We start from the raw sequence: 26,866 nt of genomic DNA, 5'->3' as shown, positions 1-26,866 counted from the left end.
GGATTACTAGCTAGTTATGAGGTTGGGAACCTATCTGGGCTGTAGTTATACACGTGTGGAGTCTAACGAATCAGCGAGTCTGGAATTTCCTAGTTCCGACTAGCACGTAAACGCGGCATGAGTAGGAGCGGTTTACCCCATGCTACCTGGACGGTGACACATTGGTATGAATCACATCGTTGACCTGCAACCCTACAGAGTCGCAGTGACTCGACGAAATTGTGCTCCGGGAAGAAACTGTCAATACTTGTTTTGGTTCCATCGTGCTCCTTTACGAGTCGACAGGTAAAGTTAGCTGGCTAGCAAACTATATTGTTAAGCCACATTTTGCGTCTCTTAAACAGGTCACATAGCTAACGTTAGCCAGTTGACATGTTTAGTTATGTTTCACCGGCTAGCTAGTAAAATTACATATTTTCCGGAATGCTCACTTGTTTTTCTGTCGCTAGCGGCGTTTGCTAGTTAAAATAAGCTAACTATCTGCCCCACTGGCTTCCATGTCCGGCCTTGGCCTTCCAGCTCTAGGGGTGTTGTTTGTATAATAGCTTGTAAGTCACGTAGCTGAGCCCGCTACTTGTTGACGGGTGAAACTGAATAACTAGTTAGTAGGGAGTTTAGTTCCGTCAGATTTGTGTTGTAACGTTACTTTGCTAGCTACCTAACTATGTCCTAGGTAACTACAGTACCTAACAGCTGCCCGGGTTGATTCATGCTGGTTAGTTAATCCTGTTTATCTGTGTTTATTTGCTAGACCTTGACTAAAGTATGTCCTGTACATGTACATCGGCCGTGAGGATATTCTTGAATTCAGCACACAGAGGTAAGAACACTTTGCAATCTTTATAAATTGTCAAGTTAACTACAGTAACGTTAATCTAAACGTGTCTTTAGATAAACTACGTGACATTGACCTCGTTAAGTAGTTTTTGAAAACAGGTCGTCCTGTTGCATTACATTGATACATTTGGTGTGAGAATTGTGTACAATGTCACAAATGTAGCGCACATCAAGTGGCAGCTAGCTATATTTCCGTAATACCAAATGTTGATGTTGACATTGTAAACAACACCGTAGGCTACGTCATAATGAATGATTTCCGGGAAAGGCTGATCTAACGATTGGCTGATGGAGGAAGGGAACAAGGCATAGGATTAGAATGACTCATTCTATAACTATGGAACGGGGAAGTTGGCCTGACCTAATATATGAATCATGGCCATCCAGAAATAAAATTAAAAAGTACAAGTTTATGTTTATTAAAACATAGGCCTAAACATTTGGTTGCATGGTGTTTCTGTTGTACAGGACTGTCTTGTTCTCGTATTCAACTCTATGCTTTGAGCAGACCTAGTTCTTGTGAAGCTCACCTACCTCCCAGAGTCCGAGTGAGGTCCTTCCATGAAACGGCAGTATGTTTCGTTGCTAAAGATGGAACAACCAAGGATGGATCCAACGATGGTGGAAAGGTAAACGTGATTCCACTGGATTAGAACATATCTGTTTGCCTGCTTTACAGAATGAATCACCCAGTGGTGACTAGCTTGGACCCAGATCTGTTTGTGCTGTCTCGCCAACTCCTATGGTCATTGCCAAACATGATATAACAACGTGGCAAGATGGCTTGTTCCCAGATCTGTTTATGCTAAGTGGTGACATATTGATTGAATTGACCTCATCTCTGGTGGTGACATCATAATTGAAATGGAATTGACCCCATCTCTGGTGGTGACATCATAATTGAAATGGAATTGACCCCATCTCTGGTGGTGACAAGACACAATAATAGACTTTCTAATAAATACACAGTGGTTTTCAACAAGTGACAACGACATAGCCTCCTATCTGTGGCTACATTGTTTTTCCTGCTGTGTTGCATTCATGATAGTATGTCTCTCTCTCTTGTGTTGATCATATGCAGAAGAACGTCGGTGAAGCAAAGAGACTTTCGGGCTCTTCTGGTGGATCAGGGAAGGGGGGTAACCAGCTGCACTGTCCCAAATGCGGAGACCCGTGTACACATGTGGAGACCTTTGTATGTGAGTACCTTTAAAAAATAAAATAGATACGATACGATGTTCACATAGGCTGTATTTTCTAAAGATTCAAGTTGTAGAAAAAGCAGTGGTATAAATGATTGACTTGTCACTACTATTGTATGAAATCAGAGACGGATAAGTGAAACATTTCCAATTGTATTATTATTAATTTTTTTTCAGCGTCAACACGTTTTGTGAAGTGTGAGAAATGCCATCACTTTTTCGTGGTGCTCTCTGAGACGGACTCTAAGAAGGGTCTGAATACAGAAGCAGAGTCGCCCCGTGAGGCTGTCAAAATGGCCTTCACACAGAAACCTCCCCCGCCACCCAAAAAGGTACGTGCACCAATGACCATAAAGAGGAACTGGTTCTTCTTTCTCCTGTTTTTTTATTTTTTATTTTTTATGATGTGATGGTTATCTTCAAGCAGGAATTACTATGATGATGCTGCAGGTATACCTGGAACTATAATGCATTCCCTACATATTTTGGGGGCACTGAGCAAATTTCAGGTCTGCTGAGTGCAAACGTGAACGTTGTGAAAATTCTGTACAACTTCCAGAGCGCGTTTACTGTCAACACTGAGGCGGTACACCCTTTAAGTTACAGTTTTAACAGTGGCCAAGTAGGATACTGTTGCTATTTGATCATAATGTAGATCTACCAGAGTGGCCTACCATCAAGAACAATGGAGAAAATACATCCCATAACATTTTAACATTTTAAATTATATAAACAAATATTGAGGTAGGCTATATGATCACACCGGTAATAGATCCGTTGTTGTATTACTTGTGAGGCACAGCTGAGTGAGAATACATTTCAATTATTAGTATTTTATTTTACTGGGCTGATGGTGCCTGTATCTGATGGTCAGTCTCAGTGGAGGGAGAGAATAGCAGACTGAGGGTCCGTCTCAGCGGAGGGAGAGAGCAGCAGACTGAGGGTCCGTCTCGGCAGAGAGCAGCAGACTGAGGGTCCGTCTCAGCAGAGGCAGAGAGCAGCAGACTGAGGGTCCGTCTCTCTACATCCCTCCGCTCTCCCTTTCCTCCGCTGACACTGACCAAAAGGGGACACCGTCTTCCAGCTGATGGTGAAACTCGAGTCGCACCTATCGTGACTTGACTTTAACATTCGTCTGAAGACAGTTAGTTTGTTATTTATCTATTCATGTTTAATTGTTACCTGATTTTTAAATTAATCATGTAACAATTAACTCATTAGGATCTGGGGCACCACGAGCGGTTCTTTAAAGAGTTACCATCTCCCGGATTAAACTCTGAAGGTCTTTACCTATCACATCCATAAACAGTCAACTTATTAATCATAACCTTGTATCATATCATCATTCTGAACAGTCGAAACCCCTACCTATATGTACATAGCTACCTCAATTACCTCGTACCCCTGCACATCGATTTAGTACTTCCTGTTTTGCCATGTTATTTTTATTAGTTATTCACTGTGTATTTATGACTCGTGTCATTATTTAAATCAATCATTATTCAATCAAAATGTATTTATAAAGGCCTTTTTACATCGGCCTTTTTACATCAGCCGATGTCACAAAGTGCTGTACAGAAACCCAGCCTATAACCCCAAACAGCAAGCAATGCAGATGTAGAAGCACGGTGGCTAGGAAAAACTCCCTAGAAAGGCAGGAACCTCGGAAGAAACTCAGAGAGGAACCAGGCTTTGAGGGGTAGCCAGTCCTCTTCTGGCTGTGCCAAGTGGAAATTATAAGAGTACATGGCCATTTAAGGACAGATTGTTGGTCAAATGTTCATAGATGACCTGCAGGGTCAAATAATAATCACAGTGGTTGTAGAGGGTGCAACAGGTCAGCACCTTAGGAGTAAATGTCATAGCCGAGCATTCAGAGGTTGAGACAGCAGGTGAGGGAGACAAAGGGTCGAAAACAGCAGGACCAGAAAACAGCAGGTCCAGACATCCTGTGAACAGTTTCAGGGTTCCATAGCCCCAGGTAGGACAGCAGGAAGTGGATCAGCAGCTCTGGAGACGAGGACAGCCAGAGGCATGGTCCAAGGGCTCTCGTCCTCCGGGAGGGGAGAATTAGATGGCGCGTTCTTAAGATCACACAGGACACCAGATAAGAAATGAGAATTACACCAGATATAACAGACTGAACCCAGCCCCATGGCACATAGACTGCTGCAGCATAGATACTGGAGGCTGAGACAGGGGGAGGTCGGGGAACACTGTGGCCCGTCTGACTATACCCCCGGACAGGGCCAACCAGGCAGGATATAACCCCACCCACTTTACCAAAGCATAGCCCCCACACCACTAGAGGGATATCAACAGACCACCAACTTACTACCCTGAGGCAAGGCTGAGTATAGCCCCCACACCATTAGAGGGATATCAACAGACCACCAACTTACTACCCTGAGGCAAGGCTGAGTATAGTCCCCACACCACTAGAGGGATATCAACAGACCACCCACTTACTACCCTGAGGCAAGGCTGAGTATAGTCCCCACACCACTAGAGAGATATCAACAGACCACCAACTTACTACCCTGAGGCAAGGCTGAGTATAGCCCCCACACCACTAGAGGGATATCAACAGACCACCAACTTACTACCCTGAGGCAAGGCTGAGTATAGTCCCCACACCACTAGAGAGATATCAACAGACCACCCACTTACTACCCTGAGGCAAGGCTGAGTATAGTCCCCACACCACTAGAGAGATATCAACAGACCACCAACTTACTACCCTGAGGCAAGGCTGAGTATAGCCCCCACACCACTAGAGGGATATCAACAGACCACCAACTTACTACCCTGAGGCAAGGCTGAGTATAGTCCCCACACCACTAGAGAGATATCAACAGACCACCCACTTACTACCCTGAGGCAAGGCTGAGTATAGCCCACGAAGAGCTCCTCCACCGCACGAGCCCGAGGGGGCGCAAAACCCGGACAGGAAGATCAAGTCAGTGACTCAAGCCTGACACGACGTCACGCAGCCCTCCTAGAGCACCAGTAAGCCAGTGACTCAGCTCCTGTTATATGGTCCGAGGCAGAGAATCCCAGTGGAGAGCAAGGGCGGTTCGTCACTTCTGTGCCTTGCCGTTCACCTTCGCACCTCTCGGCCAGACTACACTCAATCATAGGACCTACTGAAGAGATGAGTCTTCAATAAAGACTTAAAGGTCGAGACCGAGTCTGAGTCTCTCTCACATGGGTAGGCAGACCATTCCATAAAAATGTAGCTCTATAGGAGAAAGCCTCCAGCTGTTTGCTTAGGAATTCTAGGGACAATTAGGAGGCCTGCGTCTTGTGACCGTAGCGTACGTGTAGGTATGTACGGCAGGACCAAATCAGAAAGATAGGTAGGAGCAAGCCCATGTAATGCTTTGTAGGTTAGCAGTAAAACCTTGAAATCAGCCCTTGCCTTAACAAGAAGCCAGTGTAGAGAGGCTAGCACTGGAGTAATATGATTAAATGTTTTAGTTCTCGTCAGGATTCTAGCAGCCGTATTTAGCACTAACTGAAGTTTTATCTAGTGCTTTATAGCCGGAAAGTAGAGCATTGCAGTAGTCTAACCTAGAAGTGACAAAAACATGGATTAGCTTTTCTGCATCATTTTTGGACAAAAAAGTTTCCTGGTTTAGCGATTTTTACGAAAATGGGGGAAAAAAGCTACCCTTTGAAACAGTCTTGATATGTTTGTCAAAAAAGAGAGATCAGAGTAACGCCGAGGTCCTTCACAGTTTTATTTGAGACGACTGTACAACCATCTGACAGAAGATCTCTTTGTTTCTTGGGACCGAGAACTAGCATCTCTGTTTTGTCCGAGTTTAAAAGGAAAACGTGCCGTCATATCCACTTCCTTATTTCTGTAATACACAGGCTTCTCTTTTTTTATTAAATATTTTATTTCTATTTTTTTATTAAATATTTTATCTTACTCTGCATTGTTGGAAAAAGACCCGTAATTAAACTTGTTACTGTTAGTCTACACCTGTTGTTTACGAAACATATAGAATTCTTAGTGGGGGGGAGATTGATAATGCACCGTAAGACTTGTCATGAGCTTGAAAACTTTACTTAAAGCCCGGAGATACAGTATAATGCATTATGAAACAATTCCTTTCCTTTTATAACTTGTATGACCACGTTATAAAGGTCTTATTGTAAATGTCAGTGAACCTGTCTTTTCAGATCTATGCCTACCTGGACAAGTACGTAGTGGGTCAGTCCTATGCTAAGAAGGTGCTGGCGGTAGCTGTGTATAATCACTACAAGAGAATCTACAACAACATCCCTGCTGGGAACAGACAGGTGGAGAAACAGGCCTCGCTCACTCCACGAGGTCAGTAGTGCAGTCTAGTGTTAGTTAGAAACAGGCCTCACTAGCTATATTAGCTATACATTAGCTATAGTAGTTCTGACACCACGTGGTCATTGTAGTCTGTTAGCTATAGTAGTTCTGACACCACGTGGTCATTGTAGTCTACTGTTAGCTATAGTAGTTCTGACACCACGTGGTCATTGTAGTCTACTGTTAACTATAGTAGTTCTGACACCACGAGGTTAGCAGAGTTCAGTCAGCTACAGGCCTTTTGTTTGTTTTAAATGTTTGTAATTGTCACCCCGGCCATCAGTTTCCAGGAAACGTAGACCGGATAAAAATTTAAGTTGGCTTACTTCCTGAATAGTAGAATTTCAGTAGGCAACAAAGACCCAACCACTGTTTTCTAGAATGTGCTGAAACACCTGTTCAGTTCCTGTTCATGTCTGTCACCTCAAGGTGCTCTCGTTGGTGTAATTTGGCATTTGTTCAATGATTTACCTTTTACACCCACATTTCACTGTTTTTAAATGGATGATTTATAATGGATTTATTAACAAGGTGATGATTTACTAACAAACAAACAAACAAACAACAGTGGAATCTGATTCCTCCTTGCAGAACTGTAGTGATGATGTGTTAATCTGGCTGTGATCATGTTGATTTTGAGTACTTTGTCATCCTCTGTAGAGCTCGAGATGAGAAGGCGGGAGGATGAGTACAGATTCACCAGTAAGTGATTTGATTGGTCCTCTGTTACCATAGCTTCGTATCATTGGCAGGTTTTTTAAACATGTCACGTTTTTGATTGGAGCATTCTGTTTTGTATATAATTATTTTATGTTTTTTTTCAAGAATTACACACATGCTGAAGTTTACAGATTTAACTTCTCTTGTTGTTAATGACTTATTGTTTTTAGGGTGTGTTAAATAAAAAAATAAAAAAGTTTATCCTAAACTTTCACACCTGATTTCAATTAGTCAACTAATCATCACTAATCCTTTGACTAATTTAATCCGTTGTGGCAGTTTCGGGTTAAAACAGAAATGTGACACGTCTGTGGGGGCGGCCCCCATGCTCTACCAACTGAGCCAAACAGGAAGCCCATATTAAGTATTTGAAAGGATGTTGAATACACACTGGCTCCCAGTAGAGCAGAGCACATGTATTTTTAGATTTGAACTTTGACCTATTGCAGTGACGGCAGCACCACAGATACTGATACTTCACATTTATAACTAGAGAGCCTAGATGATGTAATATCATGCCTGGAGAACTGAAGAACGCGGGACACAAATGTGTTGTACACGGCGTGTACAAAACAATAAGAACACTGCGGTGGGAATTCAACACCGGGGACCTCTGACGTCAATCTTAAATGAATCACTCTTTGTTATCAGCAAGCTGGGCGGCAGGTAGCCTAGTGGATAGAGCGTTGGGCCAGTAACCGATCAAATCCCCGAACCTGACAAGGTAAAAAAAAATCTGTCGTTTTGCCCCCTGAACAAGGCAGTTATCCCACTGTTCCCCGGTAGGCCGTCATTGTAAATAAGAATTTTGTTCTTAACTGACTTGCCTAGTTAAAATAAAAAGGTTTCAACATCAGGAGCTCTGCTGGGGCAGTCCCAACAAGTTGCCTTATATACAGCTATACACAGACAAGTTATATTTGCATGATTTAGCATAATTAATTAATTACCGGTGGCTCGCACATGTGACTGACCAATGCCTCACGAGTCTCTCACTCACTCTCACTCTCACTCACTCTCACTCTCACTCTCTCTCTCTCTCTCTCTCTCTCACACTCTCTCTCACACTCTCTCTCACACTCTCTCTCACTCAAGTTGAGACCTTGAAACTGACATACCTTGGTTGTTCCCATTGCAATATTCTGGGCATACTGCCAAGTGAGGATTCCTCCATACACGATGAGTCAGTCACCTGCATGAACCCATCTAATTGGTTATTAGAAAAGTAGCGTTGATTTGATTCACAAACATAACACTTTCCCTCACAACACCTTCCTAATATTTAGTTGCCACCCCTGCTTTTGCCCTCAGAACAGCCTCAATTCGTCAGGGCATGGGACTCTACAAGGTGTCTAAAGTGTTCCACAGGGATGCTGGCCCATGTTGACTTCAATGCTTCCCACAGTTGTCAAGTTGGCTGGCTGTCTTTTGGGTGGTGGACCATTCTTGATACACACGGGAAACTGTTGAGTGTGGGAAAATCCAGCAGCGTTGCAGTTCTTGACCCAAACCGGTGTGCCTGGCACCTACTACCATACACTGCCAATCATTTGTCTTGCCCGTTCACCCTCTGAATGGCACACATACACAATCCATATCTCAAGGCTTAAAAATCCTTCTTTAACCCGTCCCCTCCCCTTCATCTACACTGATTGAAGTGGATTTAACAGGTGACGTTAATAAGGGATCATAGCTTTCACCTGGATTCACCTGGTCAGTCTGTTATGGAAAGAGCAGGTGTTCTTAATGTTTTGTACACTGAGCGTACATTATAATACAATTTAATACAGTAGAGATGTGTAGTACGACTCAAGTTGCCAGGTCACAGTAGACCAACATTGCATATCCTGTTTGGAAAAGTTATGTTTTTGTGCCTGGACATTGCCATGAGAGATGGGGAAATCCAAAAATGTGTTTTCCCTAGCCTGGGGGCAAATGTGTTTCTGCCCTCTCGCCAACTCCTTATGGAATCAGTCATGCCAAACGAGCTTGACAAGCACCACAATGGAGTTGATATTTAGCAAGAGCACAAACAGATCTGGGACCAGGCTAGAATTCACCACTGTCCTGCTGCCAAATCTGAACCCAAATATACAATAGGACTGTTTTTGTTTACATTTGTCATTGTAGAACTCCTTCAGATAGCAGGGATCAGTCCCCATGGCAACGCTCTGGGAGCCTCCATGCAGCAGCAAGCCACTCGGCAGGCTCCTCAGGAGAAGAGGGGCGGGGACGTGTTAGACTCTACTCACACTGACATCAAACTGGAGAAGAGCAACATCGTGCTGTTAGGCCCAACCGGATCAGGTTAGTCAACTATTATTTTTGTTGTTGTTGTCCAAAAACAACTTACTGATGATGTGAAATATATCCTTGTCTCATGTCCATTCAAAAAAATATTCCTCACTATATTTCCCAGGCAAGACATTGTTGGCTCAGACCCTGGCCAAGTGTCTAGATGTACCTTTTGCCATCTGTGATTGTACCACCTTGACCCAGGCTGGCTATGTGGGGGAGGACATTGAGTCTGTTATCGCCAAGCTGCTGCAGGATGCCAACTACTCTGTGGATAAAGCACAGCAAGGTGGGTGGCTCACAAACACTGTTTTCTGTATCTTCAGGACTTCAATAATTCTGTAATGCTTTTCATGGACAGTACTTTGTAAATTGTGAGTAGTCTGATGCAGGGAATATATATATATATTATTTTTATTTTTTTTGCGGATGAGAATTCACTATTCTCTTGTGGTTCAAATAAACAAAGCAATCTTATTATGCAAATTGATCTTAATCACATTTGTACAACATGTATATCTGTTCAATATAATGACCATCTATGTCACTAAAGATGTGGTTTGCATGTACAGACATTGTGTTTCTGGGATATTTAAAGAGCCTTCAAGAAGGATATTCACACTCCTTGACTTTTTTGTTGTGTTACAGCCTGAATTTAAAATGGATTACATTTAGATTTTGTGTCACTGGCCTACCCACAATGCCCCGTAATGTCAAAGTGGACTACCTCATCTCTGTACCCCACACATACAATTATCTTTGAGGTCACTCAGTCGAACAATGAATTTCAAACACAGATTCAACCACAAAGACCAGGGAGGTTCTCAAATGCCTCGCAAAGAAGGGCATCTATTGGTTAAAATTAAAAGTAAACATTGAATATCCCTTTGAGCATGGTGACGTTATTAATTACACTTTGGATGGTGTATCAATACACCCGGTCACTACAAAGATACAGGCGTCCTTCCTAACTCAGTTGTCGGAGAGGAAGGAAACCGCTCAGGGATTTAATCATGATACCAATGGTGACTTTTTAAAACAGTTACAGAGTTCAATGGCTGTGATAGAAAACTGAGGATGTCATTGACAAGGACGAGGGATTTTTATTTTATTTTTTAGGATTAAAATAAATGGAATAGAGCTAATCACAGGCAAAATCCTTGAGGAAAACCTGGTTCAGTCTGCTTTCCAACAGACACTGGAAGACAAATTCACCTTTCAGCAGGAAGGTAATTTAAAATACAAGGTCACATCGACAGTGGAGTTGCTTCCCAAGACGACATTGAATGGCCTAGTTAGTTTTGACTTAAATCAGTTTTAAAATCTATGGCAAGACTTGAACAGGGCTGTCTATCAATGATAAACAACCAACTTCACAGAGTTTAAAGAATTAAAAAAAGAATGTGTAAATATCGTGCAATGCTCTTAGAGATTTACCCAGAAAGCCTCACATCTGTAATCACTGCCAAATGTGATTCTAACATGTATTGAATCAGGGGTGTGAATACTTATGTAAATTAGATATTTCTGTATTTTATTTTCAATATATTCAAAAGATTTCTAAAAACATGTTTTCACTTTGTCATTATGGGGTAGATCAGTGAGAAGAAAATGTTTTATTTAAACCATTTTGAATTCAGGCTGTAACACAACAAAATGTTGAATAAGGTCAAGGGGTATGAATAATTTCACGAAGGCACTGAAAGTAATTTTACCTACCTTAGTTGAATGTAAATGTCTCCCTGTCCAGGCATTGTGTTTCTGGATGAAGTGGATAAGATCGGCAGTGTTCCTGGAATCAACCAGCTCAGAGACGTAGGAGGAGAAGGTGTACAGCAGGCCAGTACTCAACTCTACTTTATTATCCCAAGCTTAGGAAAGTCATTTGGTCAACTTTACAGTAGTGTCCAGACATACACAAAACATTAAGAACACCTGCTCTTTCCATGACACAGACTGACCAGGTGAAAGCTATGATCCCTTATTAATGTCACTTGTTAATTCCACTTCAATCAGTGTAGATGAAGGGGAGGAGACAGATTAAATACTTTTTTTTTAAGTTTTAAAAGTTTGGAGACAATTGTTTTATTGAACCTTTTATTTTAACTAGGCAGGTCAGTTAAGAACAAATTCTTATTTACAATGACAGCCTAGGAACAGTGGGTTAACTGCCTTGTTCAGGGGCAGAACGACAGATTTTTACCTTGTCAACTCGGGGATTCGATCTAGCAACCTTTCAGTTACTGGCCCAACGCTCTAACCACTAGGCTACCTGCCACCCCCGTGGATTGTGTGCAATTCAGAGGGTGAATGGGCAAGATAAAAGATTGAAGTTCCTTTGAACGGTGTTGTGTCAAGAACTGCAATGCTGCCGGGTTTTTCACGCTCAACAGTTTCCCGTGTGTATCAAGACTGGTCTACCAGCCAACTTGACACAACTGTGGGAAGCATTGTACTCAACATGGGCCAGCATCCCTGTGGAACGCTTTAACACCTTGTGGAGTCCCCTGCCCTGATCAATTGAGGCTGTTCTGAGGGCAAAAGGGGGTGGCAACTCGATATTAGTAAGGTGTTCCTAATGTTTGGTAAACTTATTCTACAGCGACAGTTGTGCGCCTGTCCACTAGATGCCTCTAATGATGACTTCATTTGTATCCATTAGAAACGTCTTTGTGTCATGCAGCATGCCAGTATACGGATGGCTATTCACATATCTGATGTACATCGCAAACATTACATACCTGACCCTTGTGAGCATCATGGCTACAGTAGCCCGTCACCCTTGTGAGCATCATGGCTACAGTAGCCCGTCACCCTTGTGTGGGGGTCCTGGCTACAGTAGCCCGTCACCCTTGTGTGGGGGTCCTGGCTACAGTAGCCCGTCACCCTTGTGTGAGGATCATGGCTACAGTAGCCCGTCACCCTTGTGTGGGGGTCCTGGCTACAGTAGCCCATCACCCTTGTGTGAGGATCATGGCTACAGTTGCCCATCACCCTTGTGAGGATCATGGCTACAGTAGCCCGTCACCCTTGTGGGGGTCATGGCTACAGTAGCCCGTCACCCTTGTGAGGATCATGGCTACAGTAGCCCGTCACCCTTGTGAGCATCATAGCTACAGTAGCCCGTCACCCTTGTGGGGGTCATGGCTACAGTTGCCCATCACCCTTGTGGGGGTCATGGCTACAGTAGCCCGTCACCCTTGTGAGGATCATGGCTACAGTAGCCCGTCACCCTTGTGGGGGTCATGGCTACAGTAGCCCGTCACCCTTGTGTGGGGATCATGGCTACAGTAGCCCGTCACCCTTGTGAGCATCATAGCTACAGTAGCCCGTCACCCTTGTGGGGATCATGGCTACAGTAGCCCGTCACCCTTGTGAGCATCATAGCTACAGTAGCCCGTCACCCTTGTGGGGGTCATGGCTACAGTTGCCCATCACCCTTGTGGGGGTCATGGCTACAGTAGCCCGTCACCCTTGTGAGGATCATGGCTACAGTAGCCCGTCACCCTTGTGTGGGGATCATGGCTACAGTAGCCCGTCACCCTTGTGAGGATCATGGCTACAGTAGCCCGTCACCCTTGTGAGCATCATAGCTACAGTAGCCCGTCACCCTTGTGTGGGGATCATGGCTACAGTAGCCCGTCACCCTTGTGTGAGGATCATGGCTACAGTAGCCCGTCACCCTTGTGAGCATCATAGCTACAGTAGCCCGTCACCCTTGTGTGGGGATCATGGCTACAGTAGCCCGTCACCCTTGTGTGGGGATCATGGCTACAGTAGCCCGTCACCCTTGTGGGGATCATGGCTACAGTAGCCCGTCACCCTTGTGAGCATCATAGCTACAGTAGCCCGTCACCCTTGTGGGGGTCATGGCTACAGTTGCCCATCACCCTTGTGGGGGTCATGGCTACAGTAGCCCGTCACCCTTGTGAGGATCATGGCTACAGTAGCCCGTCACCCTTGTGTGGGGGTCCTGGCTACAGTAGCCCGTCACCCTTGTGAGGATCATGGCTACAGTAGCCCGTCACCCTTGTGTGGGGGTCCTGGCTACAGTAGCCCGTCACCCTTGTGAGGATCATGGCTACAGTAGCCCGTCACCCTTGTGGGGATCATGGCTAAGGTAGCCCGTCACCCTTGTGTGGGGATCATGGCTACAGTAGCCCGTCACCCTTGTGAGGATCATGGCTACAGTAGCCCGTCACCCTTGTGGGGATCATGGCTACAGTTGCCCGTCACCCTTGTGTGGGGGTCCTGGCTACAGTAGCCCGTCACCCTTGTGAGCATCATGGCTACAGTAGCCCGTCACCCTTGTGTGGGGATCATGGCTACAGTAGCCCGTCACCCTTGTGAGCATCATAGCTACAGTAGCCCGTCACCCTTGTGGGGGTCATGGCTACAGTTGCCCGTCACCCTTGTGGGGGTCATGGCTACAGTAGCCCGTCACCCTTGTGAGGATCATGGCTACAGTAGCCCGTCACCCTTGTGTGGGGGTCCTGGCTACAGTAGCCCGTCACCCTTGTGAGGATCATGGCTACAGTAGCCCGTCACCCTTGTGGGGATCATGGCTAAGGTAGCCCGTCACCCTTGTGTGGGGATCATGGCTACAGTAGCCCGTCACCCTTGTGAGGATCATGGCTACAGTAGCCCGTCACCCTTGTGGGGATCATGGCTACAGTTGCCCGTCACCCTTGTGTGGGGGTCCTGGCTACAGTAGCCCGTCACCCTTGTGAGGATCATGGCTACAGTAGCCCGTCACCCTTGTGGGGATCATGGCTAAGGTAGCCCGTCACCCTTGTGTGGGGATCATGGCTACAGTAGCCCGTCACCCTTGTGAGGATCATGGCTACAGTAGCCCGTCACCCTTGTGGGGATCATGGCTACAGTAGCCCGTCACCCTTGTGGGGATCATGGCTACAGTAGCCCGTCACCCTTGTGGGGATCATGGCTACAGTAGCCCGTCACCCTTGTGGGGATCATGGCTACAGTTGCCCGTCACCCTTGTGTGGGGATCATAGCTACAGTAGCCCGTCACCCTTGTGAGCATCATGGCTACAGTAGCCCGTCACCCTTGTGAGCATCATGGCTACAGTAGCCCGTCACCCTTGTGAGCATCATAGCTACAGTAGCCCGTCACCCTTGTGGGGATCATGGCTACAGTAGCCCGTCACCCTTGTGAGCATCATAGCTACAGTAGCCCGTCACCCTTGTGGGGATCATGGCTACAGTAGCCCGTCACCCTTGTGAGCATCATAGCTACAGTAGCCCGTCACCCTTGTGGGGGTCATGGCTACAGTTGCCCATCACCCTTGTGGGGGTCATGGCTACAGTAGCCCGTCACCCTTGTGAGCATCATAGCTACAGTAGCTATTTTTACACTTGAGTAATAATGACTATTGCGATTCAATATTATAGCTGGGTGGTGTTTGTTTTGAACCTCACAGCCAGGATCCTTGATGCTTGTAGAGCAGGGATCGCCTACTAGATTCAGCCGCGAGATGTTTTTTGTTGAGCAGATGGTCGGGGGGGGGGGGCAGAACATAATTACAAATCATTTGTAGAATGTGAATTGACTGAAAGAAGCCCAAAGAGAGATGTTTGACTAAAACATAATCATTTCAAACCTTGATTACATTTTATAAACAATCATGTTTTTCTATTATGTGTGGAAATGCTTGAACAGATGACACTTGTAGCTGATTTCGTGGGGTTTTACAGTCTTTTATATCCAACAATGAAATTTGTACATTACATTTATTTTTTTATTTTTTTCTCTGTAAACTTTAGGGGCCAGTTGGGCGACCCTGTTGTAGAGCGTTTACCTAGTGGTATGGGATGTATTAGTGATTGACGTCGTGTGTTTTTGAATATAGGGCCTGCTGAAACTCCTGGAGGGCACGATCGTGAACGTTCCAGAGAAGAACTCCAGGAAGTTGAGAGGAGAGACGGTGCAGGTGGACACCACTAACATCCTGTTCGTAGCGTCAGGAGCCTTCAACGGACTCGACAGAGTCGTCAGCAGACGAAAGAATGAAAAGGTTAGCGAGAAAAATATATAATTTCCCCCTTTTTTGTATCGACCCACAACTGTAAAATGGCTGCAGTTCTTTGACTATTTACTCTGTTCACTGGTTTTATAAAGAGACTCGGTCAGTTGAGTATCTCTAGTCTGAGCAATCTTAGTTTACTCATTTGTCAATTTTAAGTGCAGTTCCTACATCTATCTTTTTTTTTACTCCCTTTTTCTCCCCAATTTCGTGGTATCCAATTGTTAGTCGTTACTGTCTTGTCTCATCGCTACAACTCCCGTACGGGCTCGGGAGAGACGAAGGTCGAAAGCCATGCGTCCTCCGAAACACAACCCAACCAGGCCGCACTGCTTCTTAACACAGCGCGCATCCAACCCGGGAAGCCAGCCGCACCAATGTGTCGGAGGAAACACCGTACACCTGGCGACCGTGTCAGCGTGCACTGCGCCCGGCCCGTCGCTGGTGTGCGATGAGACAAGGATATCCCTGCCGGCCAAACCCTCCACCCGGGAGGCCTACATCCATTTTAATAATATTTTAATAATATGTACCCATTGATTCTTGAAAAATATAACTAAATAAATACCTCATGAGTTCAACAGTCGTATCCCATCAGAACCTGCTCTGAACAAAAATATAAACCCAACATGCAACAATTTCAACGTTTTACCAGTCAGGTCAAGACCCTGGTGAGGACGACGAGCACGCAGATGAGCTTCCCTGAGACGGTTTCTGACAGTTTGTGCAGAAATTCTTTGGTTGTGCAAATCCACAGTTTCATCAGCTGTCTGGGTGGCTGGTCTCAGACGATCCTGCAGGTGAAGAAGCCCAGATGTGGAGGTCCTGGGCTGGCGTGGTTACACGTGGTCTGTGGTTGTGAGGCCGGTTGGACGTACTGACAAATTCTATAAAATGATGATGGAGGTGGCTTATGGTGGAGAAATTAACATTAAATTCTCTAGCAACAGCTCTAGTGGACATTCCTGCAGTCAGCATGCCAGTTGCACGCTCCCTCAATTTGAGACATCTGTGGCATTGTGTTGTGACACAACTTCACATTTTAAAGTAGCCTTTTATTGTCCCCAGCACAAGGTGTACTTGTGTAATGATCATGCTGTTTAATCAACTTGTTGATATGCCAAACCTGTCAGGTGGATGGATTATCTTGGCAAAGGAGAAATGCTCACTAACAGGGATATAAACAAATATGTTATTGTTTCAACTTCTGATTACTGCTTTTAAAATGTAGTATTTTCATCAATGGAACATGAATGTCTAGGCCTCTGCAGATGACGTCTCATTTCTTCAGTGCTTTAGACCACTTGCGTTTTCCTTAACCCTCTCCTCCCTGGTCCCCCTCCGCCTATGTAGTACCTGTTGTTACCTCGCTCTATGTTTTTCTTCTAGTACCTGGGCTTTGGCACACCATCCAACATGGGTAAGGGTCGCCGTGCGGCGGCGGCAGCTGACCAAGCTAACAGCAGTGAACAGACGGACATGGTGGCAGAGATGGAGGAGAAGGACCGGCTGCTGAAGCTCGTGGAGGCCCGGGACCTCATTGAGTTTGGGATGATCCCGGAGTTTGTGGGGCGTCTGCCTGTGGTGGTGCCTCTGCACAGTCTGGATGAAAAAACTCTGGTCCGTATCCTGACAGAACCACGCAACGCTGTCATACCCCAGTACCAGGCCCTGTTCAGCATGGACAAGGTTAGTAGTAACGTGATGGTAACTTTACATGAAGTAAAGTTGTGGGGATTGCTTTAAAAGTATTTTAAAGTAGTAGTAGTCTCTGTACCAGGCTCTTTTCAGCATGGACAAGGTGAGGAAGGAAAGTCCTTTCTCAGGACTGGGAGAACATTTATACTGCTGAGAATCTACAAGCTCTGTCTCTCTCTGTCTCTCTCTGTCTCTCTCTGTCTCTCTCTCTCTCCCTCTCTCCCTCTCTCCCTCTCTCTCTCTCTCTCTGTCTGTCTGTCTGTCTGTCTGTCTGTCTGTCTGTCTGTCTGTCTGTCTGTCTGTCTGTCTGTCTGTCTGTCTGTCTGTCTGTCTGTCTGTCTGTCTTTCTCTCTCTGTCTTTCTCTCTCTGTCTGTCTGTCTGTCTTTCTCTCTCTGTCTGTCTGTCTGTCTTTCTCTCTCTGTCTGTCTGTCTGTCTGTCTTTCTCTCTCTGTCTGTCTGTCTTTCTCTCTCTGTCTGTCTGTCTTTCTCTCTCTGTCTGTCTGTCTTTCTCTCTCTGTCTGTCTGTCTGTCTGTCTGTCTGTCTTTGTCTGTCTGTCTTTCTCTGTCTGTCTCTGTCTGTCTTTGTCTGTCTGTCTTTCTCTCTCTGTCTGTCTGTCTGTCTGTCTGTCTGTCTTTCTCTCTCTGTCTTTGTCTGTCTGTCTGTCTGTCTTTGTCTGTCTTTCTCTCTCTGTCTTTCTCTCTCTGTCTTTCTCTCTCTGTCTTTCTCTCTCTGTCTCTTTCTCTTTTTCAATTCAATTCAATTTGCTTTATTGGCATGAGGTAACAATGTACATATTGCCAAAGCTTATTTGGGATATTTACTATATATATATATAGTAAATATATATATATTATATATAACAACAATATATATATATATAACAACAATAACCAAGTGTCAAAATAACCATACATTCAACAATAACAATAAACATACAGTAGAGGACATGTGCAGGTTGATTGGTCTGTCAGACACTGTCCCTCATTTTATGGCAGGCAGCAATGTAGTGCGCTGCCAACCCACAGCTCTCTGCGTCCTCCCCCAACAGGACGCAGAGAAACCTTGAATAAGGGTTTCAAATTTGAGAAAATTGCACTCTCTAATTGTTTTATATTTTTGACATTTTGTCAGGAAATGCAGCTCCGTCTCAGGTTCTGCTGTTGTGCAGTGGTTGCACAGCCTTTCCTCTACAGGGAGCCATGTTTTCCTGTGTCTACCCTTCTCAATGGCAAGGCTGTACTCACTGAGCCTGTACTTTGTCAAGGTTTTTCTAAGGTTTTGATCAGTAACCATGGTCAAATATTTAGCCACAGTGTACTGTCGATTTAGGGCCAGATAAGCACAAACACAAAGCAAAATGCAGTGCTGTGTTTCCCAATAAGCAATGTAGTTTTGTTTTGACTGTGTTGTAATTTGGATGTTCTGGTCCTGAGGCTTCAGTGTGTTAGTAGAACAGGTTTGTGAACTCAGGACCAGCTGGATGAGGGGACTCTCTTCTTTTCTCAGCTCTTGGCATTGCAGGGCTTGGTAATGATATGAGAGGGGGTAACTGTATTTTAGGTGTTTTCCAAAACTTAATTGCTCTTCTTTTAGTTTGTATTATTAGTGGATATTGGCCTAATTCTGCCCTGCATGCATTGTTTGTAGTTTTCCTCTGGACATGTAGGAGAATCTTACAGAACTCTGCATGCAGGGTTTCAATTGGGTGTTTGTCCCATTTGATAAAATCTTGTTTTGCAAGTGGACCCCACACCTCGCTGCCATAAAGTGCAATTGGTTCAATGACATATTCAATTAGTTTTAGCCAAATTTTAATAGGTATTTCAATTTGAATTAGCTTTTTAATGGAGTAGAATTCTCTCTTTCTCTTTCTTTTTTCACTCTCTTTTCTCTCTTTTCTTTCTCTTTCTCTCTCTCTTTTTTCTCTCTTCTCTCTCAGCTGCTCACAGGACTGCTGGCTACTTAGCAGACACAAACTAGACATAATATTGTCATTATCAAGGATGTGTTTGTCATGTTTAGTCTAGCCCACGTCTTTGGATGTGCATATCACATTCGCTCTGCCTCTGTGTCTCGGTTCCTGTTTTAACCTCCTGTGTTCCTCTCTCTCTCTCTGATTGTTCCAGTGTGAACTGAATGTAACCACAGATGCTCTGAGGGCCATCGCCAAGCTGGCTCTGGACAGGAAGACAGGAGCCCGAGGCCTGAGGTCCATCATGGTCAGTCAATACAATGTGCTCAATTCCTAGAAGTTGGGTATTTGAGTCTTTATCAGCAGTAACAATATACAAAACAATGGATTCAGTTGCTGATGGTAAATCTAAGTGATATTTCTAGTGACTTTTGTGACAGTGTAATGAAGGGGAAATTAATTCCTATACCATGTCTTGTTTCAGTTTTCTGACACTACTGTGTGAAATGTCTTTTTTCTTCTTCTCTTTTTAATACAGGAGAAGCTTCTTCTGGAGCCCATGTTCGAGGTGCCCTGTTCAGACATCATGTCTGTGGAGTTAACCAAGGACGTCGTCCAGGGCAAATCAGAACCACAATACGTCAGGTTAGTCAGCACCTGTTTGGTTCTTATTGTCACTGATTGGCTTCGTAGTGTGTTTTGTTTATTGCTGTATTTATCTCTTGCCAGGCCAGGATTAAATGACTTTCCTAGTTAAGTAAAAGTTACATTTTAATAGATGAATAACAACCATAGCAGTCTGTTGGTTTCATCATGCCAGAGGTACAGTACAAGTCAAATGTGTGGACACACCTACTCATTCAAGGTTTTATTTTTTTCTTTCTTTATTTTTACTATTTTCTACATTGTAGAATAATAGGGAAGACGTCAAAACTATGAAATAACACATATGGAATCATGTTGTAAGCAAAAAAGTGTGAAACAAATGAAAATATATTGAGGTCGGGTTATTTTGGAGACCAGGTTATCTGATGCAGCACTCCATCACTCTCCTTCTTGGTCAAATAGCCCTTACACAGCCTGGAGGTGTGTGTTGGGTCACTGTCCTGTTGAAAAACAAATTATAGTCCCACTAAGCACAAACCAGATGGGATGGTGTATCACTGCAGAATGCTGTGTTAGCCATGCTGGTTAAGTGTGCCTTGAATTATAAATAAATCACTGACAGTGTCGCCAGCAAAGCACATCATCACAGCACTTCCTCCATGCTTCACAGTGGGAACCACATTCTGCTTCTCACAGAGACACTGCAGTTGGAACCAAAAATCTAAAATTTGGACTCATAAGACCAAAGGACACATTTCCACCGGTTTAATGTCCATTGCTCGTGTTTCTTGGCCCAAGAAAGTCTCTTCTTTTTATTGGTGTCCTTTAGTAGTGGTTTCTTAATAGTAATTTGACCATGTAGGTCTGATTCACTCAGTCTCCTCTTTACAGTTGATGTTGTGATGTGTCTGTTACTTGAACTCTGTGAAGCGTTTATTTAGGCTGCAATTTCTGAGGCTGGTAACTCTGGGTCTTCCTTCCCTGTGGCGGTCCTCATGAGCGTTAGTTTCATCATAGCACTTCATGGTTTTTGTGACTGCACTTGAAGAAACATTCAAAGTTCTTGACATTTTCCGAATTGACCTTCATGTCTTAAAGTAATGATGGACTGTAGTTTCTCTTTGCTTATTTGAGCTGTTCTTGCCATAATATGGACTTGGTCTTTTACCAAATAGGGCTATCTTCTGTATACCACCCCTACCTTGTCACAACACAACTGATTGGCTCAAATGCATTAAGAAGGAAAGAAATTCCACAAAAGGCACAACTGTTAATTGACATGCATTCCAGGTGACTACCTCATGAAGCTGGTTGAGAGAATGCCAGGAGTGTGCAAAGGTGTCATCAAGGTAAAGGGTGGGCTACTTTGAAGAATCTCAAATAAACAAATCAAAATAGATTTTAACACTTTTTTGGGTTACTACATAATCCCATATGTGTTATTTCATGGTTTTGATGTCTTCACTATTATTCGACAATGTAGAAAATAGTTTTAAAAAATCAGAAAAACCCTTGAATGAGTAGGCGTGTCCAAACTTTTGACTGGTACTTTATGTTATGAACAGAACACTGAGTACATGGGAACTTCAGGGTCAGGTTTCAGTCATGTTCCCAACATCTCCACAGACCGTACCTTGGCTCCACAACCACTAATACTCTGTCTCTGTGCGCGTACCTAACCCAAAGAGTGTTTGCTAAATGCTTAAAATGTAACTTTTATATTACCAGGGCTCCAGTGAAGGAGGCAGCAGAGGAGGACTATGACTCTGGTATTGAAGAGGAGAACTGGCCCAGACAGGTGGACGCAGCAGCAGCTAACAACTGATCTGATCCACCTTGACCTTTTTATTTTACTGAAACTCATTTTCAAGAACTGCTACAGAATTTACACACAGTGTAATCTAGAATCATTAGAACACCTTCTAGAACCTTTTTTGGAAGCCAGTTGTGGGTTCCTCGAAATCCAGCCCCTGAGACCCTGTGGAGCCTACTACAACACGATGAAACCGTTTCTTGACCTTTCTCTCTCTCTCAAAGTGTTTTCATAAGGAACAACTAGGATGTGAGATCTGTAAATACCTCTTGGTCCTGTGAATCAAGTGGTAGTTGTTTAATTATGAATTGAAGGGTCACTAACAACGTGGACCTTTTCTTTTTTTTAATAGTGTATATATATATTTTCCATCTTTGGGAATTGCCTTTTATCTATCTTAAGAGAATGCAATTTGTATTCTAAATGATTTTAAGTAGGTGATTGTGTTCTTTCCTGTTGTGTTGGGATGATGGCAGGTTGAAGTGGCAAAGGAAACACACATAACGTGAATGGGATCAGCCAGGCAAACATAACATGAATGGGGTCAGTCAGGGAAACAAATATAACATGAATGGGATCAGCCAGGGAAACAAATATAACGTGAATGGGATCAGCCAGGGAAACAAATATAACATGAATGGGATCAGCCAGGGAAACATATAACATGAATGGGATCAGCCAGGGAAACATATAACGTGAATGGGATCAGACAGGGAAACATATAACATGAATGGGATCAGCCAGGGAAACATATAACATGAATGGGATCAGACAGGGAAACATATAACATGAATGGGATCAGCCAGGGAAACATATAACATGAATGGGATCAGCCAGGGAAACACATATAACATGAATGGGATCAGCCAGGGAAACAAATATAACATGAATGGGATCAGCCAGGGAAACATATATAACGTGAATGGGATCAGACAGGGAAACACATATAACGTGAATGGGATCAGCCAGGGAAACAAATATAACATGAATGGGATCAGCCAGGGAAACATATAACATGAATGGGATCAGACAGGGAAACAAATATAACGTGAATGGGATCAGCCAGGGAAACAAATATAACATGAATGGGATCAGCCAGGGAAACATATAACATGAATGGGATCAGCCAGGGAAACAAATATAACATGAATGGGATCAGCCAGGGAAACACATATAACATGAGTGGGATCAGACAGGGAAACAAATATAACGTGAATGGGATCAGACAGGGAAACATATAACTTGAATGGGATCAGCCAGGGAAACATATAACATGAATGGGATCAGACAGGGAAACATATAACATGAATGGGATCAGCCAGGGAAACATATATAACGTGAATGGGATCAGACAGGGAAACAAATATAACATGAATGGGATCAGCCAGGGAAACATATAACATGAATGGGATCAGACAGGGAAACACATATAACGTGAATGGGATCAGACAGGGAAACACATATAACATGAATGGGATCAGCCAGGGAAACATATAACATGAATGGGATCAGACAGGGAAACATATAACATGAATGGGATCAGACAGGGAAACACATATAACGTGAATGGGATCAGACAGGGAAACATATAACATGAATGGGATCAGCCAGGGAAACATAACATGAATGGGATCAGCCAGGGAAACACATATAACATGAATGGGATCAGCCAGGGAAACACATATAACATGAATGGGATCAGACAGGGAAACAAATATAACATGAATGGGATCAGCCAGGGAAACATATATAACGTGAATGGGATCAGCCAGGGAAACATATAACGTGAATGGGATCAGCCAGGGAAACATATAACATGAATGGGATCAGACAGGGAAACATATAACATGAATGGGATCAGCCAGGGAAACATATAACATGAATGGGATCAGCCAGGGAAACATATATAACGTGAATGGGATCAGCCAGGGAAACATATAACGTGAATGGGATCAGACAGGGAAACATATAACATGAATGGGATCAGACAGGGAAACATATATAACGTGAATGGGATCAGCCATTCATGGGGGGGCTCACATTGTTGAACTTATTTTATTGATTACATTGTGTCAGGAAAGCTTAATCAAGTCCAGTAGTATTTGAACCCAGGTCTGGTCACCGGAGCACAATATTCCATGATGAGCACATCATGATTGTTTTTCTATGGCGTTAAAATTACTGCAACAACAAAAAAACATTCTGCCACTAATTTAACTCCATATCTCCTCGTATCCACCATGGTACTAACGGGTGTGTTCATAATGAACATAACTGTGCTGTATATGTTTAAACATTAAACATCAGGGCTGCTTAGTTAATGTTCATGATCTTGTATGACAGGAACACGCCTGTAAAGTTATTAGGAAAACACATATCAGTGTACTACACGCTACACCGGCACACTGAACAGTACGGCCTGAGTCCAAAATGGTACCCTATTCGTCTAGGGCCTCTGGTCTAAAGTAGTGCACTATATAGGGAATAGGGTTCTATAGGGCTCTGGTCAAAAGTAGTGCACTATATAGGGAATAGGGTTCTATAGGGCTCTGGTCTAAAGTAGTGCACTATATAGGGTTCTATAGGGCTCTGGTCTAAAGTAGTGCACTATAATAGGGAATAGGGTTCTATAGGGCTCTGGTCTAAAGTAGTGCACTATAATAGGGAATAGGGTGCCATTTCAGACGCTGAATGTTTGATGGTAGTAGTGACATAAAAAAAAAAACAGTCAAGAATGGTTATTTTGCATGTCTACTCTCTCTAACCTCACAGGATTACCGTTGGATCAATTTCAAGTAAGGCAAAAGGGCCGGTATTCAAAACAAATGGGTTTGTGTTGTTGATCCAGGTCCCACTTGTCCATATAATAGTATTCAATACGATCTAAAAGGCTACACTGATCCTAGATCAGCCGTCTTTCTCTGAGACTTGTGAATACGGGAAAAGTTCTCTGAATATGGTTTTCCCTTTGCTCTGGGTCGGGCTTTACAAACCACCCACCTCACCTTTGTAGTTATGCTTCAGTATGTCACGTTACTAAAAACAATGGAGTCTTTACTACTTCTGTTCACACTGAGCAATGCTGTTCAACGTCCTCGTAGTGCTGTATGTGCACTAATAGTAATAATATTAGATTAACATTCATCAGGTTTCTACCTTGTTTGTGTTTGCTTTCAGTCCCCCCCCCCCCAGTCAACGCTCTTCTCAAAGCTAAATGATAACATGTAAAACACCCCAGTTGTGATTGTTTTAAATATCATAAATAAAATGTATGTCTCTCTTACTGTCAATGTAGATTGTTTAAAAGCTTCTCTGTGCTATTTTGTTCAAACTCCACTTGCAATGTCATGTGACACCACTGAGGGGCGCCATGACTACCATGCCATGTGACACCACTGAGGGGTGCCATGACTACCATGCCATGTGACACTACTGAGGGGCGTCATGACTACCATGCCATGTGACACCACTGAGGGGCGCCATGACTACCATGCCATGTGACACCACTGAGGGGCGCCATGACTACCATGCCATGGGACACCACTGAGGGGCGCCATGACTACCATGCCATGTGACACCACTGAGGGGCTCCATGACTACCATGCCATGTGACACCACTGAGGGGCGCCATGACTACCATGCCATGTGACACCACTGAGGGGCGCCATGACTACCATGCCATGTGACACCACTGAGGGGCGCCATGACTACCATGCCATGGGACACCACTGAGGGGCGCCATGACTACCATGTCATGTGACACCACTGAGGGGCGCCATGACTACCATGTCATGTGACACCACTGAGGGGCGCCATGACTACCATGTCATGTGACACCACTGAGGGGCGCCATGACTACCATGTCATGTGACACCACTGAGGGGCGCCATGACAACCATGGTACCTCCACGTCAGAGAGCACAACGGGCCATGCAGCTCAATGACAACCATTTTTATTTAACCTTTATTTAACCAGGAAAAGCCCATTGAGACCCAGAGTCTCTTTTTCAATGGAGACCTGTCCAAGAAGGCAGCAACAATCAATACATTACAGAATTAAAACATAAAACAACACGATCCAGACTAAAAAAATGCATTTTACAGTCCTCTTTAACAGAGTCTCCCATCAATATTTTAAATTCATTCAGTGGCACTAACATATCTAGATGAAGCATGGATTGTAGACTATTCCATGCCTCTGGTGCACAAGAAGAGAAGGCAGTCTTGCCTAATACTGTGAATGTCCTGGGGACTTTAAGTAGCAACCACCTAGCAGACCGGGTATGGTAACATAGCAACCAACTAGCAGACCGGGTATGGTCACTGCTGGTGGTGAAGGAGACCAGACTACAGAGGTGAAGAGGGAGTTTACCTGCTGGTGGTGAAGGAGACCAGACTACAGAGGTGAAGAGGGAGTTTACCTGCTGGTGGTGAAGGAGACCAGACTACAGAGGTAAAGAGGGAGTTTACCTGCTGGTGGTGAAGGAGACCAGACTACAGAGGTAAAGAGGGAGTTTACCTGCTGGTGGTGAAGGAGACCAGACTACAGAGGTAAAGAGGGAGTTTACCTGCTGGTGGTGAAGGAGACCAGACGACAGAGGTAAAGAGGGAGTTTACCTGCTGGTGGTGAAGGAGACCAGACTACAGAGGTGAAGAGGGAGTTTACCTGCTGGTGGTGAAGGAGACCAGACTACAGAGGTAAAGAGGGAGTTTACCTGCTGGTGGTGAAGGAGACCAGACTACAGAGGTAAAGAGGGAGTTTACCTGCTGGTGGTGAAGGAGACCAGACTACAGAGGTAAAGAGGGAGTTTACCTGCTGGTGGTGAAGGAGACCAGACGACAGAGGTAAAGAGGGAGTTTACCTGCTGGTGGTGAAGGAGACCAGACTACAGAGGTGAAGAGGGAGTTTACCTGCTGGTGGTGAAGGAGACCAGACTACAGAGGTAAAGAGGGAGTTTACCTGCTGGTGGTGAAGGAGACCAGACTACAGAGGTAAAGAGGGAGTTTACCTGCTGGTGGTGAAGGAGACCAGACTACAGAGGTAAAGAGGGAGTTTACCTGCTGGTGGTGAAGGAGACCAGACTACAGAGGTAAAGAGGGAGTTTACCTGCTGGTGGTGAAGGAGACCAGACTACAGAGGTAAAGAGGGAGTTTACCTGCTGGTGGTGAAGGAGACCAGACTACAGAGGTAAAGAGGGAGTTTACCTGCTGGTGGTGAAGGAGACCAGACTACAGAGGTAAAGAGGAAGTTTACCTGCTGGTGGTGAAGGAGACCAGACTACAGAGGTAAAGAGGGAGTTTACCTGCTGGTGGTGAAGGAGACCAGACTACAGAGGTATAGAGGGAGTTTACCTGCTGGTGGTGAAGGAGACCAGACTACAGAGGT

General features: G+C 44.4%; 1 protein-coding gene across 1 annotated transcript; it reads left to right on the top strand.

The window, feature by feature from the left end:
* The first annotated feature begins 91 nt into the window (after positions 1–91).
* LOC139584183 (ATP-dependent Clp protease ATP-binding subunit clpX-like, mitochondrial) lies at positions 92–21,918 on the top strand. Its single transcript, XM_071415734.1, has 15 exons — positions 92–285; positions 752–820; positions 1,306–1,466; positions 1,919–2,036; positions 2,217–2,371; positions 6,231–6,381; positions 7,051–7,092; positions 9,241–9,417; positions 9,530–9,694; positions 11,156–11,244; positions 15,276–15,440; positions 16,839–17,138; positions 19,276–19,368; positions 19,600–19,706; positions 21,396–21,918. The coding sequence occupies exons 2-15, from the start codon at positions 766–768 to the stop codon at positions 21,490–21,492; spliced, it is 1,875 nt and encodes a 624-aa protein (XP_071271835.1). The 5' UTR covers positions 92–285; positions 752–765; the 3' UTR covers positions 21,493–21,918.
* The last annotated feature ends 4,948 nt before the right edge of the window (positions 21,919–26,866 follow it).

This window comes from Salvelinus alpinus, chromosome 9 (assembly GCF_045679555.1).
Source record: "Salvelinus alpinus chromosome 9, SLU_Salpinus.1, whole genome shotgun sequence".
Taxonomy (NCBI): domain Eukaryota; kingdom Metazoa; phylum Chordata; class Actinopteri; order Salmoniformes; family Salmonidae; genus Salvelinus; species Salvelinus alpinus.
Note: the sequence above shows the minus strand (reverse complement) of the source record. Positions and strands in the feature narration are given on the sequence as shown.